This window comes from Narcine bancroftii, chromosome 7 (assembly GCF_036971445.1).
Source record: "Narcine bancroftii isolate sNarBan1 chromosome 7, sNarBan1.hap1, whole genome shotgun sequence".
NCBI classification, from domain to species: Eukaryota; Metazoa; Chordata; class Chondrichthyes; order Torpediniformes; family Narcinidae; genus Narcine; species Narcine bancroftii.
Window position 1 is genome coordinate 153,457,763 of NC_091475.1, and position 20,664 is coordinate 153,478,426.

The window sequence follows — 20,664 nt, forward strand, 5'->3', positions numbered from 1 at the left end:
GGCAGCAGTCCTGAGATTACTAGCCTTGAGGCCATGTCTTTCAGCTTCCTATCTAGCTCCCTATGTTCTTTCTTCAGGACCTCATCCCTTTTCCTACCCCTTTTGATGTACCAATATGAACAATTTCTGGCTGCTCACCCTTCCTTTTCAGGATGCCATGGACCCAATTCGAGACGTCCCTGATCCTGGACGTGGGAGGCAACAAACCATCCAGGTGTCTCTTTCCTGTTCATAAATTCTCCTGTCTGCTGCTCTAACAATTGAATCTCCTATCACTACCTGTCTCCTTTTCTCCCTCCTTTCTTTCTGAGCCACAGGGCCAGGTTCAGTGTCATAGACGCAGTCACTGCAGCTTTGCCCTTGTAGGTCGTTTTCCTGGACCCGACCCCCCTCCAACTTTCAAACAGTATCCAAAGTGGTATACTTGTTATTGAGGGGTACAGCCACAGGGGTGCCCTGCAGTACCTGCTTACTTACTTTTGCTTTTTCTCTACTGACAGTCTCCCACCTACCTGCGTCTTGTAATTTCGGTGCGATGGCTTCCCTGTGGTTCCTATCTGCGAACTCCTCATTCTCCTGTATGAACTGAAGGTCATCCAGCTCAGCTCCAGTTCCCTAACATGGTCTGTAAGGAGCTGAAATGTGATGCCGCTCATGTAGATGTAGCTATCAGGGAGATGGCAAGTCTCCCAGAATTCCCATATTTCACATGATGAACACATCACCAACCCTGTTGTCATTCTGGCTAGTTTACTTTGGCAGTAATAAAAGGTCAAAGAATAAATAAGAAAATCTCACCAGTGTCTTACCTTAGTCTCCACTTCTTCTTGCCTCAACTCACCACTCGATCCCTGGCCCACTCACACAGTGACCACTCCCATGATGGCCACTCTGCTTGTACGTTTTACCTTACTAAACTGCCCTGCTGTCACACTCTCTCTAACTTCCTTCACTGGAAAAGAAACTTACCAGCAAAGTTCTCACCTTCTAAAACTGTCCCATTCTCACACATTCTTGCTCCATCTCCTGTTCACTGGATAAAAGAATAAGCAGGTTCATGTTCATTCTTCCTGTGGACCTCCGTGTTCATGTTGAAACCCTTTTAGGATGTTATGTATCGGAAAATGATGACTTTGATGATTTATTAAATTGCCACGGTAAAGCTAAGTGCAACAATTTGGATTGAGAAGGGTATAAAACTTCTAGTTTATAAGCATAATAAATACATTGTCCTTTATATTATAGCATGAGATAACTGCACATCTTTTATTTTTATGTGTATTATTTTAACAGCAGTATTAACCCACTTAGAGTAGAAACAGGTGGGTTTGAGGATGGGCCACAGCACAAGTATCTATGCAAGTATATTAGGAGGGGGTTAGGTTCATTCTTTGTTGCTTTTTGAAAAACTGCAGACAGCAAATCATCTCCCTTTTAATTTTCGATAAACAGTGATCTGTGGAAAGCTACATGCCTCTTCAGATTGCCATGGATTTTAAGCAAATGTTCAATCTAAACATTTAGGAATGGGATCAGCTACCATCTTAGTTGAATGCTTTTTTGACTGAAGTGATGGGTATTACCCTGAAACCCTCTGGGATCAGTTGAAGACTACCATACTGCAATCCACTGAAGAGGTACTGGGCTTCTCCTCCAGGAAAAACAAGGACTGGTTTGACGAAAACAGCCAGGAAATCCAGGAGCTGCTGGCAAAGAAGCGAGCTGCCCACCAGGCTCACCTTACAAAGCCGTCCTGTCCAGAGAAGAAACAAGCCTTCCGTCGCGCATGCAGCCATCTTCAGCGCAAACTCCGGGAGATCCAAAATGAGTGGTGGACTAGCCTCGCCAAACGAACCCAGCTCAGCGCGGACATTGGCGACTTCAGGGGTTTCTACGAGGCTCTAAAGGCTGTGTACGGCCCCTCACCCCAAGTCCAAAGCCCGCTGCGCAGCTCAGATGGCAAAGTCCTCCTCAGCGACAAGATCTCCATCCTCAACCGATGGTCAGAACACTTCCAATCTCTTTTCAGTGCCAACCGCTCAGTCCAAGATTCCGCCCTGCTCCAGCTCCCTCAACAGCCCCTAAGGCTAGAGCTGGATGAGGTTCCCACCCTGGATGAGACATATAAGGCAATCGAACAACTGAAAAGTGGCAAAGCAGCAGGTATGGATGCAATCCCCCCAGAAGTCTGGAAGGCGGGCGGCAAAACTCTGCATGCCAAACTGCATGAGTTTTTCAAGCTTTGTTGGGACCAAGGTAAACTGCCTCAGGATCTTCGTGATGCCACCATCATCACCCTGTACAAAAACAAAGGCGAGAAATCAGACTGCTCAAACTACAGGGGAATCACGTTGCTCTCCATTGCAGGCAAAATCTTCGCTAGGATCCTACTAAATAGAATAATACCTAGTGTCGCCGAGAATATTCTCCCAGAATCACAGTGCGGCTTTCGCGCAAACAGAGGAACTACTGACATGGTCTTTGCCCTCAGACAGCTCCAAGAAAAGTGCAGAGAACAAAACAAAGGACTCTACATCACCTTTGTTGACCTCACCAAAGCCTTTGACACCGTGAGCAGGAAAGGGCTTTGGCAAATACTAGAGCGCATCGGATGTCCCCCAAAGTTCCTCAACATGATTATCCAACTGCACGAAAACCAACAAGGTCGGGTCAGATACAGCAATGAGCTCTCTGAACCCTTCTCCATTAACAATGGCGTGAAGCAAGGCTGTGTTCTCGCACCAACCCTCTTTTCAATCTTCTTCAGCATGATGCTGAACCAAGCCATGAAAGACCCCAACAATGAAGACGCTGTTTACATCCGGTACCGCACGGATGGCAGTCTCTTCAATCTGAGGCGCCTGCAAGCTCACACCAAGACACAAGAGAAACTTGTCCGTGAACTACTCTTTGCAGACGATGCCGCTTTAGTTGCCCATTCAGAGCCAGCTCTTCAGCGCTTGACGTCCTGCTTTGCGGAAACTGCCAAAATGTTTGGCCTGGAAGTCAGCCTGAAGAAAACTGAGGTCCTCCATCAGCCAGCTCCCCACCATGACTACCAGCCCCCCCCACATCTCCATCGGGCACACAAAACTCAAAACGGTCAACCAGTTTACCTATCTCGGCTGCACCATTTCATCAGATGCAAGGATCGACAATGAGATCGACAACAGACTCGCCAAGGCAAATAGCGCCTTTGGAAGACTACACAAAAGAGTCTGGAAAAACAACCAACTGAAAAACCTCACAAAGATAAGCGTATACAGAGCCGTTGTCATACCCACACTCCTGTTCGGCTCCGAATCATGGGTCCTCTACCGGCTCCACCTGCGGCTCCTAGAACGCTTCCACCAGCATTGTCTCCGCTCCATCCTCAACATCCATTGGAGCGCTTACATCCCTAACGTCGAAGTACTCGAGATGGCAGAGGTCGACAGCATCGAGTCCACGCTGCTGAAGATCCAGCTGCGCTGGATGGGTCACGTCTCCAGAATGGAGGACCATCGCCTTCCCAAGATCGTGTTATATGGCGAGCTCTCCACTGGCCACCGTGATAGAGGTGCACCAAAGAAAAGGTACAAGGACTGCCTAAAGAAATCTCTTGGTGCCTGCCACATTGACCACCGCCAGTGGGCTGATAACGCCTCAAACCGTGCATCTTGGCGCCTCACAGTTTGGCGGGCAGCAACCTCCTTTGAAGAAGACCGCAGAGCCCACCTCACTGACAAAAGGCAAAGGAGGAAAAACCCAACACCCAACCCCAACCAACCAATTTTCCCCTGCAACCGCTGCAATCGTGTCTGCCTGTCCCGCATCGGACTTGTCAGCCACAAACGAGCCTGCAGCTGACGTGGACTTTTTACCCCCTCCATAAATCTTCGTCCGCGAAGCCAAGCCAAAGATGGGTATTAATGTAAAATGGCCTTTTTAATAATATTCAACAATTGTATTTTATTAACAAGTGGTGAACAAGGAAGCATATTCAATATAACACCTCTATTTTTTCTCTCTCTCTCTCTCTGACAGAAAATGTGTTGGTGTTTTTTGCTGTGGGCCCAACAAACTCTCAAAAGAACTTCACAATCTCAGCAACAAAACCAGTGCACATGGAACAAAGTTTGAGTTTAACAAGGAATCATTCTCTTGAAAACCACTAAGAAAAATATTCTGTTGTTTAAAAACCCGAAGTGCAATTATTTTGTTGTTGAGGTAGTCAGCAAAATTGGCCTTAGACAATCTCCAGACACCAAAGAGTGAATTGTATGCAAACTAATTCAGCCATTGCTATTGTACAAGTAAAAACCTGTGCATTGAGTTGTCAACATCAATTCACTATCAACTAATTTTTTTTTAAATTTTGGGTAAATTTGGATATCTTGTTTTTATAAATTTGCCATTTCTTTGCAGTTTAACCAAATCTAATTCTCATAAGGGAGTATACATTTACAGAGACAGAAGTTGTTTAGTATCATATATTTGATGCTGTAGAAAATATAAAGCTCTGCTATGAGAGGTCAGAAAAAGGAGAATAGTCTGAGGTTTCAAAATACCCATTTGTTACATCTACCTACAAGCTGCAGCTGTCACATAGACATAGTCACATGACCATATCTCATTTTTACTATAACCTCTGGATATTAAAGCATATTCATTGTATATTTGTGTTTTCAGTACACAATCCACATAAACTTGACCATAATACATTTGTATTTCAATCTGGTCACCTTCAGTCATTGAAGCATCTCACTATAACTCGTGCAAGGCCATTGTTTTAGTTTAAATTAAAGGATGAATGTTAAGTTGGATAATTTTTTTATTAAATAAACTGAAGAATGAAGCCAATGATAAATGTTGTTATAACCCTTGCTCCTTTAATTTATTTACATTAATTGCATGATCAGCAATGAAAGATAATAGATGTTAGTGACACCAGAAGCATTCACCACAGGTAAAATGGTTGTTGAGCCAAAATAATCTGATAGTACTGCACTTTAAAATACTTAAACCCTGAGCCAGGTAGTGTGAAATCTCAGAGACTTTATCTCTGCTTTTTGCCATACATAAAGTTACAAAAATCTAAATATCTAGAAGGCCAGGTCAGCCTGTCATACTCTATGTACATCTGATTAATTAACAGGTTGGATATAAATCTTAAAGCAGGTTTTGTAACAAACTTTTTGTAAGAGGTAAAGGTAAAAAGATAAAGGTTCCGCTATTGTCACGTAACACTACGTTTAGAATGCAACATATATGAAATTCTTTAACTTTTGTATATTGTAAGGCAAAAGAGAGCCCCCACTTTGTCCAGCGCCCCTCACAGAAACCTACAGCCCCTGGTGTTCCTAGGCAGTCTCCCCTCCAAGAACTGACCAGGCCTGAGCCTGCTTATCTTCCGCGATCAGACAATCTCCGGCGTATGCAGGCTATTAGGCTTCTGTAAATATAGAGACCCATAAATAAATAATTAAATACATAAATGGAAAAATCAATAGATCTAATGATGTTTTGTCTGTGCTACTTCATTAACAATCCTTAACTCTTTTGTGGAGATATCTTGCTTTTTTGCAAGGGAATGGAACCACTTAATTTCTAGGACCTTCTGCACTGTGCAATCAAAACTGAGCACTTGTCATTTCCTACCCCTTTTATTTTAGATTTTCTTTGCTTCAACAGTAAATTTATAGGAGAAAGTCATCCAAGTACATTCTGAACTAAAGGATTTATGTGGTTTATAACACGCAATTCTTTGACTAGTAGGACATCTCATAATTTCCATTCAATGGTCTTTAATAGGAGACCTGATGATCGATGTACATTTATAGGATGCAAGATGGTTACAGCTCTTGTCCTCCTACCCAGAGTGATAGTAATACAAATTAATGTCATCCCCTGTACTAAAAGTCATATAGTGTTACAATGTATACTTCATGTACCCGTAACAGGAATCTATGGAACAAACCTCTGAGAAATGTTATTTGTAGTTTGGTTACAATTTTTCAGCTACAAAGTAAGGGAGACCAATGCCAAAAACAAGATGAGAATAAGCAGCTAATTTTTCAGTTTCCAGTAGTTATCTGGTTGACTCTTATCTCAGATAAGACTCTTGTGGGTAACGGAGTTAAGGGTTATGGGGATAAGGCTGGAAAGGGGTACTGATGGTAATGATCAGCCATGATCTAAAATGGCGGTGCTGGCCCGACGGGCCAAATGGCCTACTCCAGCTCCTATTGTCTATTAAACATTATCCAAAATGAACTGTAGGCAGAATCTCATATTGTGCCAATAGCCATAAAATTAAATACCATCATTTATTTTTGCAGAACAATCATTTCTGTTTGTAAATCAGTAGGATAAAATTGTAATGGGCATTCTTCACTCATTTTATTATGTTTTCACAATATATAAAAAAAATCTAATTTAGCCCTTATAATAAACAAGGCATTAGAGGAGAGACAAAAGCTATTGCAACAAATGTTAGTGTGTCTAGTCCTAGTGACTAAACAGGAAATCAGACTGTGCGGAATTAAGTGACGTCTATGTTCCTTCATGATTTTCAACATGCAGTATTTTGATTGTAGCTTTGCATTTATATTTAAGCTGTCCCAGACCAATTTTTGTGTACTGTTTGCATTTTGGTCCAAATTCTGTTATTTTTGATCAGCATGCTATTTTCATCAGAAAAAAAAAAATTGGTATAATTATTTTGCAACTCTACCACTAATCAGAATATCAATTGAAGTAACAATTCTAGTGGGAAATTATCCAATTTGTCCCTGGCATATCTGCAACCATTGATAAATTGACTACATCATCCACCTCCATAGTTTCTCCTTCATTACTCACCATTTTTGGTGGGACAGCATAGATCTGATTTGTGTGTCTGGTCAGTTAGGGAATTTTCTGCAATGGCTTATTTTCTCACACTTCATTTTTACCTCCAACATCAATCCTCTGACCCTCCTGTTTTTTTTTCAGATAAATCTTGTCCCGAGCCTCCATATGCAAGTTCGAGACACCCAGCTTTCCTCTGCATTACTAGCCTGGTCCCTTCCATTGCCTCTAAATTACAAGACTATTAATTTATCATCTGAATGAGAAACTATTGTTCTAATTTTTTTCTGTAGTAAAAATTTCCAACAATTAAAAATTGTAATTATACAATTCAATACTCCTTTGTGAAGGGACTACAGGACACTGAATGCAGAAAATACATAGCCCAGACCTTTGAAACAAAACTATTATTTTCTGTATTAACAGGTTAATACACTCCTGAAGTCAATGAAAATGTTCAGTTTTGTGCAGGGTTAGCTACATCCCTGTGTTTTGAAAGGCACAGTTTCCTCCTGTTGTTTTTGCCCCAGCTTCTCTTTACCAATACCCTCAACTGGCTGATAAATTTTAAAGTTGAACAGAAAGGCCTTTGAGTCTCGTGGTGGAGCTAATTTGATCACTAATTGAAAAGCACTGCAAGATTTATTCACAACTTGAAAATGAAATAATTTTAAAAAATTTCCTTTAGTTGGCAATGAGGAAATCCAGTTATTTTAACTGAGAGATCTATCAGTGTTTATTTTCAGAACCAGATGCAATTTTTAACATATGAAAAGAGCAGTAGAATCCTGTTTATAAATTCTCGGGGTCAATTGTGCTGTGGAGTGGATTTATAGCTTTCATATTCATAGTATTTTAATCTGAAGATGCTTCAATCCAATCTCCGTTCTGCGTACGATCATGCATAAAAAATAATAAAGTGCATAACTTTCTGAATTTGTTTACTGTAGTTAATGAATCTAATTTTCATGTTTTACTCAAATTAACATTTCAGTGCATGTAACAATTTTATTTTCTCTCCAGCTCTGAGGATTTAAATTGAATTATAGGACCTCTGTACTCAAGAAATGCATTGGAATACTGCCACCCACTGGAATTTCAGCAGCATTAAAATATAATTTTAAAGTACATTTTTGCTTTGGATTATTGGTGCATGAAATCAAGGAACAGGAATGAAACAAATAATTTTGAAGGATGAGGTACTGAGCTCAAATCTCTAGTAACAGTGAATTTTAAACATCGTGTCTACAGTAGCTTTTAAATGGAAGAGATTTTTCTTCTAGAATTTTTTCCACTCCCATGATTGTAGGATTTTTCTTAAAGCCTACCTCTTTTTAAAACAGTTCCTTTGTCGCACTGAAAATTTTTAATTACACATCAATGAGTTTCCTTAGTATTTTTAAATGTATAAAGTGTACCAAGTTTTACACCTTTGATAATGCTATATTATAGTTTATCCCAATTTAGAAAGATCAGTTACCAAACAGATCAATTCTTCTATAAACAAACTCCGGAGATGTAATGGAAGAGACCAATGAAAGTAGAAATACCTGAGAATTCTAATAATTTAAATAAAATATAAAGAATCCATCCAAAATAAAACTAACGTTATTGATTTATACCACAGAAGTTAATTGCTTGGTAATAGCTTACATTTATCTGGAGTTCTATTTAACTCCCATTAAAAATAACTTGTAAAATAGTCATCAAAGAGAATCTTTCATCAAAATGCTGGAATTTCAACAGCATTTAAGGTTGAAATCACTTTATAAATTTAATGCAGATATCTTTTTAAAATGGTGAAGATGTTGAGAATATTTCCTTTTATTCACCATCTGTTTGAAGGCAGCTGATTAAGGGGCCACCAAGTGATGAAGGAGAGGATGGAACACTTCACTTGCAATGCTGCACCTTTTTAAAGTGTCTTGCGGCAGTGCTATGACGAGTCACTTTGGAGCAGAACTCATTCTACTTTCATTCACTAGACTAGTTCCATCTCAGAGTTTTAAGTTTAGTATTGCCAAAAACGTCGATACTCCAGTGCCACTTTGGATTTAAAATTTCACAGAAATCATGGTCAAAGCATGGTAACAAGATTAATAATGACAATGGGCAAACTGGGTATCAAGCATTTTAATATGACAGACAAATCATATTAATAGTGGCTTCCAGTCATTTCAGAAGCCATTCAGTCATTGTTCAGCAAGCAACAATTTTACTTCACGAGAAATAAAAGTGTGTGACCAATTTGCATGCCTTTTGGAATATCATGTTCAAAGTTATGTATACTACTAATTAAAGAGCATATTCATTTTGCATTTCCAACTTGTAAGGATTTCGATATTTTTTTTAAAAAACTTTCACAAAGTCTTTTTAATCTGGAATGTCCTTGAAATGGTATGCAGACTGAAGTGATTGCTTACATAAGATATTTCCATACCATTAGTTACTAAAATAGTTCTTTTGCAGTTTCTTCTTGAATGGATAGAGTAGGCTGACTCCATTTTGCTAATCAAAAATAAAATACATTGCCCTTAATGAATGGTTTTTTCCCCCTAAAAGGAATAGGAGAATAGTATTAAGTATTTCTCAAAAAATATTTTGACAACTACTTTAGAGATGCCCTCTTAAAAATGTGTTTGGAAATTGGGTAATGGTAGCAAAATTGTTACTAATTTCATATATCTTGATTGCCTTGAGCCTGAAGTAGAAGTGTACTCTTCCCTAAGCAGCTGTATCCACATTTGAATTAACTTTACAGTTCTAGATTTCTGGCATTTTGATCCAGCAACAAGAAAAGAATGGCGGTTTTGCATCTAGCTTTACCAAGAGATTTCAAATATAGTTATAAGCAAAAAAGATTGTTTTGTACTATAAAAGCGGTTTTTTTTTTGCTCGTCTCAACAACACAAGTATAAACAATTGCTCTTTTAATGGATTTCAAATTATAGGTGTTTCTTTCATAGTGAATTATTGTTTTAGAAAAAATGCGTTTCATAATTTTATTCAAAATTGTGAGGTACTTGCACCATTAAGATTTAATTGTAAGGGCATGTGAAGTTACTGTACTATGAAAGTTGGATTTATCCATTCCACATTTTGTAGTATTTTAATTATTGTAAGGATTACTATAAATTGAATATGTTGAATAGTTTTCCTACCAGCCATTTTTCTCAAGGGTGCATATTATGTCATTTCAGTTTCAATCGTGTCTTACTCTGGACACACCCACGCACATTGGCGAAGCAATTAACTTCTGCTTTATTAGAAATTTTCAGCCGTACATTATTTATGTTCATTATCGAATCTGATATATTGTTTACATTATGGTGCTAATATGGAAAGCAGCATATCTAGATTACTAAAGTGTGTCAAGGATTTCAGCTTCCCGCCCATACGATACCATTTTTAATAGTGGCTACTTTATTATATAATTTTTTTCAATACAAAAAAACATAAAATAATTACCTGTCCTTAAAACAAAAAAAGAGTTTCTGAGACAGCTGGACTGGAAGATAACGTATTATTCTGAAGTTAATTATTGTATTTTGCATTAGACTACTTTTGAAAATACATTTTGGGCCATTTTTGTCTTTTCGGCATACAATATAGCCGAATGTTTGACAAATATGAAAGTATTTCAACATTTATATAATGCTTCAATAATTTAACAGCATTTAACACAAAATTAGCTAGACAATTTGGTTTTCTGTGGGCAATTATTCAAATTATGCATTTTTTTTGCCAAAGTACCATGAAATTAACAACACCTGATTTTTGATGCAGATTTGGATCAGCAACTTTGGGCAAGGAGTAAACACTGCTGTTAAATAGATTCAGAAATTATGTAAAGCAGCTAAAAAATTAATTGCTGGAAGAAAGCAGGTGAAGCAACATTTATGGAAGTAAGGGATGGACAACATTTCAGGTTTGTGCATCAGGACATTAGTGTTGTTGCAGGGTGTCGATCTGAAACATCCTTTGCCTCCATAGATACTGGTTGACCTGCTGAGTGAGTTCTTCTGCAGTTTGTTTTTGCTCCAAATTCAAACATCTGCAATTTCTGGTGCTCCAGAGCAGCTGTCAGCCTCGCAGATAAAACCAGTGTCATACAGCATGGAAAAGCCTCTTTCAGCCCATCATGCCCTATGGGGACTCGTCTATATTCCACGTTCCAGCAGTTGTTCCATTGCCTTTTTCTCAGCTATTCAAGTGTTCATCCCCTACGGATTCCCTCAATCTTTCAGCCTTTATCAAGTTTCCTGCTGTCTCCTCAATCTATATACCTCCTTATTTTATATATTTGCAATCCAGTCCCCTCTCAAGCTCCTTGTATCTCAAGTTTTCAAGAGGGGAGATGCAAAATAATGCTTGCATGTCCCAGCCCAAATTAAATGTTAATTGCCTATCTGGCAGATTTGCTTTTGACTCTAAACACAATTTGCAAGAGGAATTCAGTGCAGCATCACTGGGAGAAGAAGAATGGTTGACATTTCTTGTTTAAATTTAGACATACAGCACAGTAATACGAGCCTGTGCTTCCCGATTGACCTACAGCCCCTCGTATGTTTTGAACAGTGGGAGGAAACTGGAGCCCTTGGGGAAAAAACACGCAGACACGGGGTTTGAACTGCATAGCATTGACTGCTACGCTAATCGTGCTGTCTTACGACGCATACAAGTATTTCACAACTTTCAGTCTGATTATTTGTTGCCCACGTCCCTCTGATCCCTTGGGCCCAGTTTCCCTCACCAAGATATTAGCAGTTGTATTTTGAACAACTTGCTGTGCAAAAATTATTTCTCCTGAGTATACAACAAACAAAAAAGATTAAATGTAATTGATCTTCACTGACAATATCTGCTACCTTGGATTCATTTTGCTGTCATTCACCCATTGTTTATCTGTATTCCTTTTATATTAAATGGAAATGAGCCCGTTGACCCATGCAGCCCTGCAATGATCATCAACCATTCATTTACACTAATCCTACATTAAACTCATTTTTATTCTCATTAATTGCTCCCAGAGTCTTCCACTCAGCATCACACTTTGGGCAATGAACTGATCATACTGCACTTTTTTTTTGGGGGGGGGGGGGGTGGGGGGTTGGAGGAAACTTCCAGGGTGAATGTGTTAAGTCCATACATACAGCTCTGAATGAATCCAAGTGGCTGGTGCTGTAAAGCTGCAGGTTTACTAGCTGCCCCACAAATTCATTGATGTTATTCTGGAACTATACTGTCTGAATATTAAAAGAATTATTTGCACCCTTTCCCCCACCACCAATCATCTATTTTTTTTTTTAAAGTGAGATTGGAAATAGGTTTTGTTTTGCAATTGATCTGTTAAAGAGTCTTACAGATGTAAAGCTTTGAAGCAGGCTTCTTGGCCCCATTCATCCACACTGTCCAAGTTGCCCATCTGAGCTGGTCACATTTTCCTGTGCTTGCCCCATATCCTTCTAACCCTCTCCTATCCATTTATCAATCCAAATATTTTTTTTAATACCTTAAATGCACCCACCTCAACCACTTTTGGTAACTCATTTCGTATATGCACCACTGAGACAAAAAATTCTCACATCCTTTTTAAATCTTTTCCCCTTCATATTAAACTATTTCCCTCTAGTTTTTGATTCTCCTATCCTGGGGAAAAGACCACTTATTCACCTCATTCTCCTATGTTTCATGGAAAAGAGTTCTAGTCTGTCCAGCCTCTCCTTGTAACTCAAGCCCTAGTCTTGGAAATGTCCTTGTGAATTTTTTTTGCACACTTTCCAGTTTAATGTCACCTTATCTATAGCAAGTGACTATAATAGCACCCTGTATTCTACATGTGGCTTTACAATTCCCTGTACAGCAGTACTATGACATCCCAACTTTTGTACTCAATGTGCTGATCGATGAAGGGAAGTATAGGCAAATACTGTGTGGCCACTTTTAGGAATCCATGTATCTATACCCCTAGGTCTCTATTACACTCGCTTGTGCCTAGTTTGACATACCAAATTACAACCACTGACACCTGAATTAAACTCCAAATGCCATTGCTTGGCCCACTGAGTCAGTTGATCAAGATCTTGTACATATCCTGTCAAAATTCCACAATGTCATCACCAATTTTCGTGTCATCTGCAAAGTTACTTGCCACAACACATCCTCATCCAGCTTATCAATGTGAATGATAAACAAAAGTGGACCCAAGCACCAGTCCCTGCAGCACATCACTTTTTAAAGGCATTCAATTGAAAACAACCCTCTTCCATCACCCCTGATGCATATCAGCATGTCATTTTTTGTAACCAATTAGGTCACTTGCTTAAAATTACATTTATTTTAGACAAGCGTACATTGTAGAACTTTGTCAAATGCTTTGCTAAAGTCTACATAAACGATGTTCAATGTCCTGCTCTTATCAATCTTCTTAATCCCCTCTTCAAAGTTCAATTAAATTCACTTTGCACAATTTCCCACACAAAGCCTATTCTGAATTCCCAAATTAGTCCTCGTCTTTCCAAGTGCTGAGATATCCTGTCTCTCAGAATCCACTTCAATAACATTATTGTGCACGACCCAAGCTTTTGCTCACAGCCTTTCTTCAATAAAGGCACAACACAAGTCACTCTCCAGCTTTCTGGCACTTCATCCTTGGATCAGATGCATGAAAATAATAGAGTTCTCCTTAAAGAACTGAAGGGCTGAGGACATTCCACTTCTGAGCACACACATGAAAGATTGGTGATGTCGGCACTGTAAGGATAATTGGACTTCTGGAACTGAAGAAATTGAGAAGCAAGCAACTCGTATTAGCTAATTGTGAAATAAAATTGGAAGGACCAAGAAAGAATTGTAAATTAGAGTAAGTGAAATGAGTAAAGAAAAATTTAGACAAAAAAATAGGTTAACATGAAAGAGATTATCATAAAAGAACAAAAATTCAAATTTACACAGTTAAAACTTGATAGAATCATCTGTTATAATTAATTTTCTTCAGCAGATTAGTTCAGCATTAACTCAGCTTTGATATACTGATAGAGAAGTTAGACTGAAATAGGCAAATTATAATTATCCCCAGTATTTATATTGTACCCACTGTGTGAATACAGCAACTTCATGGATTTCGTGTTTGCTAATGGTATGCCAGCTGGCACAATGCTGCTTTCATGAAGTTAAATGCAGATTATTTCTCCTCTATTTCTGTAGTTAACTGAATGTTCTCTCCTTGCCTGAAGAAATGCACAAATAATACCAACAGTGGCTGTTGCTTTAGATGCATAAAAAGCCTTTGACAGGATAGAATGGAATTATTTATTCAAATATTACAGAGGTTCAACCTACCAGAAAAAAATATATTAATTGGATTAAAGCATTATATAAGGGACCATCGGTGAAGGTGACATTAAATGGATATGTATCGAACCAATTTAAATTAAGTAGGTCAACTAGGCAGGGATGTCCACTATCCCCCTCACTGTTCGCTTTAGCAATAGAACCATTGGCAGAACTAATAAGAACAGAAAATAAAATAAAAGGGATTAAAAGAAAAATTAAAAGAAAATCAGTTTATTTGCAGATGACATCATAGTATACTTAACAGAACCAGAAATATCAATAAAAGAACTACATAATAAATTGAAGGAATATGGAGAAATATCGGGGTACAAGATCAACGCAAATAAAAGTGAAGTGATGCCAATGAATAATGCGGATTGCACAGATTTTAAAAAAGAATCACCATTTAAATGGCAAACACAAGCAATCCAATACCTAGGAATTAGATTAGATAATAATTTAGGCCACCTATACAAATTAAATTATCAGCCATTAATGAAGAAATTACAGGATGACTTAGAACATTGGAAAGAATTGCCACTAACACTGAGGGGGAGGGTAAATTACATTAAAATGAATGTCTTCCCAAGGATACCTATTTCAATCATTACCAATTCCCTTAACAGAGAAATTCTTCAATGAACTAAAGAGAATAATAAGGAAATTCTTATGGAAAGGGGGGGGAGGGGGACCGAGGATAGCGCTAGATAAATTAACAGAGTGGTACAAACAAGGTGGTTTGCAGCTACCAAACTCTAAAAATTATTATAGAGCAGCACAATTAAGGTATCTATCAGATTTTTATCAGACAAGGGAAAAACCAGATTGGACCAAGATAGAGCTAGATAAAATAGGGGAGAAGGTACCAGAACATATACTTTATAAGTGGGATGAAAAACTGGTGCAATATAAAAGTTCACCAGTACTGCATCATTTACTCAATATATGGAAAAAGATTCATGTAGAAAACAAATTACCAACTACCAAAATTATTATTGACGCAAAATCAACTAATCCCTTTCACAATAGATAACCTTTCTTTTGGAGAATGGGAGAGAAAAGGGATTAAAAGAATAGAAAATTGATTTTTGAGAAATAATTTATTATCATTTGACAATTGAAGTACAAATATGGAATAACTCACGGTACAATGTTTGCATACCACCAACTGAAAACCTACTTACAGGACAAATTGGGAAGCAGACTGAGATTACCAGAAGGAAGCAGCTCTGAATATGTGATTACAGAAACAACGATAATAAAAAAGATTTATAACAAACATGTACATCAAGCTGCAAGAGAAGGAAAATGATGAAATAAGCTTTAAACCCAAACAAAAGTGGGAAAAAGATTTAAACATAAAGATAAAATTGAAATATGGGAAAAGTTATGTTCTGGAACTATGAAGAATATAATAAACATGAGATTACGCATGATACAATATAATTGGTTACACAGGTTATATATCCTGCCCCAAAAGTTAAATAAATGGGATCCCACATTATCAGATAGATGTTTTCATTGTAAGAAGGAAACGGGAACAACAATACATGCAATTTGGGCATGTGAGAAAGTGAAAAAGTTTTGGGAAGATCTAAATCAGGTATTAAATAAAATCACAAAAAGCAACATACCAAAAAATCCAGAGATCTTTCTTCTAAGTAATATAGGAAGTAAAGAATTAGGCCTCAAACTGGATGAAGTGCAAAAACGATTTATTATGATAGCCTTAGCTGTAGCAAAAAAAATGTATAATGTCAACTTGGAAATCAGAAGAGAGCCTGAGAGTACAGCAATGGTGCATAAAATGAATAAATGTATTCCATTGGAAAAAATAAAGTCACATTATTTGAACAAATTTGGGAACCATACATGGAACACAACAGAGAGGGCCTACTGCAGACGTCTACCCCCTAAAATGATAGAATGAGAAGACGAAATGAACTCACCCAGTGTGTAAAAGTCAATGACACAATTTTCTTGTTTATTTTCATTGTGTGATGACATTGTTTAATGGGTTTATTGTATTGTATATGTTGAATGTTTAATGGGTTTGGAGGGGGGTGGGAAGGAGGGAGGGAAGGGAGGGGGGGGAAAAGTGGAAAAAATGCCACTGTGTATATTTAAGAGGGAAATGTTTGTATGCATTTTGATTGATATGGTTCATAATGTGAAAAATAAAAAATAAAGAAATGCACAAATAGAGATAAACGTTGTTAGCATCCCTGTTATTTTGGAAGCAGGTCATAGCATTTTTTTCATCTGCAAAATTTAATATAGAACATTGAACAGGACAGCACAATGAAGATCCTTAGGCCCACAAGGATGTCCAACAAATCTATGCCTATCAAAAAAAAAATGAAACCCTCCCTACCTCATAACCTTCTATTTTTCTGTCATCCCTGTACCTGTCTAAAAGTTTTTTAAATGCCCCTAGTCTTCACCACTACCCCTGTACCTGTCTTTTTAAATGCCCCTAATGTCCACCACCACCCCTATACCCGAGTTTTTTAAATGCCCCTAGTCTCCACCACCACCCCTGTACCTGTCTAAGAGTTTTTTTTAAATGCCCCTAGTCTCTACCACCAACCCTGTACCTGGCTAAGTTTTTTTAAATGCCCCTAGTCTCCACCATCACCCCTGTACCTGTCTAAGAGGTTTTTAAATGCCCCTAGTCTCCACCACCACCCCTGTACCTGTCTGAGTTTTTTAAATGCCCCTAGTCTCCACCACCACCCCTGTACCTGTTTAAGAGTTTTTAAATGCCCCTAGTCTTTACCACCACCCCTGTACCTGTCTAAGAGATTTTTAAATGCTACTGGTCTCCACCACCACCCCTGACAATGCATTCCAGCCACCCACAACTCACTGTGTAATACTTACCCTGATGTCTTCCCTAAACTTTCCTCCCCTTCACTTTGCACAGGTTTCCCCTGGTGTTTGCTACTCCTTTCCTGAGTGAAAGGTGCTGACTGTCTGCCTGATCTATGCCTCTCATATTAATCTTGTAAACCTCTATTAAGTCACCTCTTATTTGCTTCAAAGAGAAAAGCCCTAGCTCTGCTAACCTTGCCTCATAAGACATATTTTCCAACACAGGCAATATCCTGGCAAATCTCAACACCCTATCCATTGCTTCCACTTACATGCTAAAAGAGTCACCAGCTTGGAGTACAGGTAAAGGAAATTCAGTTCTAAATAATTATTTATTTGGACTCTCTTGGAATAGATAAAATAGAATCTCATAACTATCATTACATTTTAAAGAGATTAACTAGGAATGCTCATTCCTGCACAGAATGATCAGCTCCCTACCAAGAACTGGAAATAGCTATCTTGGAAATTTCACTTACCCATTGGTTTCTTTTAACATATGTTTTTTTTTAAATTTTATTATTATTTTTTTTATTTTTCACACCATAAACCACATTGACCAAGATACATACATTTTCCTTTTCAAATATTTACAATGTCATTTTCTTCCCCCCCTCCCTCCTCCCATCCCACCCTCCCTACCCCCCCCATTCATTTAAAGTACAAAATCTAAGATACATTAAACCAGTCAAACAATGTTGTCATTCAATAAAAATAAACAAGAAATTCCACTGAGTAAATTCTTTTCATTTCCTTCTCCTTTCGTTAATTTAGGTGGTAGATGTCCCCGGTAGGTTTTCTCTATTGTGTTTCATGTATGGCTCCCATATTTGTTCAAATATTTCAATATTATTTCTTAAATTATATGTTATTTTTTCTAATGGAATACATTTATTCATTTCTATATACCATTGTTGTATTCTCAAATGATCTTCTAATTTCCATGTTGACATAATACATTTTTTTTTTGCTACGGCTAGAGCTATCTTAACAAGTCTTTTTTGTGCACCATCCAAATCAAGTCCAAATTCTTTGTTTTTTATGTTACTTAGGAGGAAGATCTCTGAATTTTTTGGTATATTGTTTTCTGTAATTTTATTTAATATCTGGTTTAGATCTTCCCAAAATTTTTCTACTTTCTCACATGTCCAGATTGCATGAATTGTTGTTCCCATTTCTTTTTTACAATGAAAACATCTGTCAGATACTGTTGGGTCCCATTTATTTAACTTTTGAGGTGTAATGTATAGCCTGTGTATCCACTTATATTGTATCATACGTAACCTCGTATTTATTGTATTTCTCATCATTCCAGAGCATAACTTCTCCCATGTTTCCATCTTTATCTTTATATTTAAATCTTGTTCCCATTTTTGTTTAGTTTTACCATTTGTTTCCTCATTCTCCCTTTCTTGCAGTTTAATATACATATTTGTTGTAAATCTTTTGATTATCATTGTATCTGTAATCACATATTCAAAGTTACTTCCCTCTGGTAACCTCAGACATGCTTCCTAATTTGTCCTTCAAGTAGGATCTCAGTTGGTAATATGCCAACACTGTGTCTTGAGTTATATTATATTTATCCTTCATTTGTTCAAAGGATAATAATCTATTTCCTGAAAAACAATTTTCTATTCTTTTGATCCCTTTTTTCTCCCATTCTCTAAAGGAAAGGTTATCTATTGTAAAAGGGAGTAACTGATTTTGTGTCATTATTAGTTTTGGTAATTGGTAATTTGTTTTATTCCTTTCTACATGAATCTTCTTCCAAATATTGAGCAGATGATGTAATACTGGAGAACTCCTACGTTGTACCAATTTTTCATCCCATTTATATAATGTGTTCGGGTATCTTTTCCCCTATTGTATCTAATTCTAATCTAGTCCAATCTGGCTTTTCCCTTGTTTGATAAAAATCTGATAGGTATCTTAATTGTGCGGCTCTATAATAATTTTTAAAGTTTGGCAGTTGTAAGCCTCCTTGTTTATACTATTCTGTTAATTTATCTAGTGCTATCCTCGGTTTCCCCCCTTTCCATAAAAATTTCCTTATTATTTTCTTTAACTCCTTGAAGAATTTCTCTGTCAAGTGTATTGGCAATGCCTGAAATAGCTATAGTATCCTTGGGAAAATGTTCATTTTAATACAGTTTATCCTTCCTATTAGTGTTAGTGGTAAATCTTTCCAATGCTCTGGATCGCCCTGTAATTTTTTCATTAATGGATAATAATTGAGTTTATATAGATGGCCGAGATTTTTATTTATTTGTATACCTAGGTATCTTATTGCTTGCATTTGCCATCTGAATAGTGATTCCTTCTTAAATTTTGAGAAATCCACATTATTCATTGGCATTGCTTCCCTTTTATTTACATTAATCTTGTAACCCGACACTTCTCCATATTCCTTCAATTTCTTATATAATTCTTTTATTGATAGTTCTGGTTCTGTTAAGTATACTATAACATCATCCGCAAATAAACTGATTTTATATTCCTTGTCTTTTATCCCTTTTATATTATTTTCTGTTCTTATCAATTCTGCTAGTGGTTCTATAGCTAACGTGAACTATAAGGGTGATAGTGGGCATCCCTGCCTTGTTGATCTGCTTAAATTAAATTGCTTTGATATATATCCATTTACTGTCACTTTCGCCAATGGCCCCTTATATAATGCTTTAATCCAATTAATATACTTCTCTGGTAAACTGAATTTTTGCAATACTTTGAATAAATAATTCCATTCTACTCTGTCAAAGGCCTTCTCTGCGTCTAAAGCAACTGCTACTGTTGGCGCTTTACTCCCTTCTACTGCATGAATTAAGTTAATAAATTTACAAATATTGTCTGTTGTCCATCTTTTTTTAATAAATCCCGTTTGGTCTCGATGTACCATTTTAGGTACATAATCTACTAATCTGTTTGCTAATAGTTTAGCTATTATCTTATAATCTGTGTTAAGTAATGATATTGGTCTATATGACGCTGGTGCGAGTGGATCTTTCCCTTGCTTTGGTATTACTGTAATTATTGCTGTTTTGCATGAATCTGGTAAGCTTTGTGTTTTATCAATCTGGTTGATTACTTCCAGGAGGGGAGGAATTAATAAATCTTTAAATGTTTTATAGAATACTATTGGGAATCCATCCTCTCCTGGTGTTTTATTATTTGGTAGTTTTTTTATTATCTCTTGTATTTCTACTATTTCAAATGGTTCTGTTTATTTATTTTGTTCCTCTATTTGTAATTTTGGTAGTTCAATTTTAGTTAAAAATTCATCTATTTTGCCTTCTTTCCCTTCGATTTCAGTTTGGTATAATTGTTCATAGAATTCTCTAAAGTTTTCATTAATCTCCGTTGGATTATATGGAATTTGTTTGTCTTTTTTCCTTGATGCCAATACCATTTTCTTAGCTTGTTCTGTCTTAAGCTGCCATGCTAGAATTTTGTGCGTTTTTTCCCCTAGTTCATAATATCTGTTTTGTCTTCATTATGTTCTTCTCCACCTTATATGTTTGTAGTGTTTCATATTTTATTTTTTTATCTGCCAATTCTCTTCTTTTAGTTGTATCTTCCTTCATTGCTAATTCTTTTTCTATATTTACTATTTCCCTTTCCAAC

The 20,664-nt window shown here is 37.2% G+C and overlaps 1 protein-coding gene across 12 annotated transcripts in view; it reads left to right on the forward strand.

Moving 5' to 3' along the window:
* LOC138739231 (NADPH oxidase 4) overlaps positions 1-7,933 on the forward strand; it is a 271,753-nt gene extending 263,820 nt beyond the window's left edge. For 11 of the 12 annotated variants that reach the window (XM_069890864.1, XM_069890862.1, XM_069890865.1 and 8 more), the window contains one exon: positions 4,027-7,820. In XM_069890864.1, the coding sequence (XP_069746965.1) occupies positions 4,027-4,147 (121 nt within the window). In that variant the 3' untranslated portion in view covers positions 4,148-7,820. Of the gene's footprint in view, positions 1-4,026; positions 7,821-7,854 lie in introns of those variants that run through there. The other variant, XM_069890863.1, reaches the window with a different exon arrangement.
* The last annotated feature ends 12,731 nt before the right edge of the window (positions 7,934-20,664 follow it).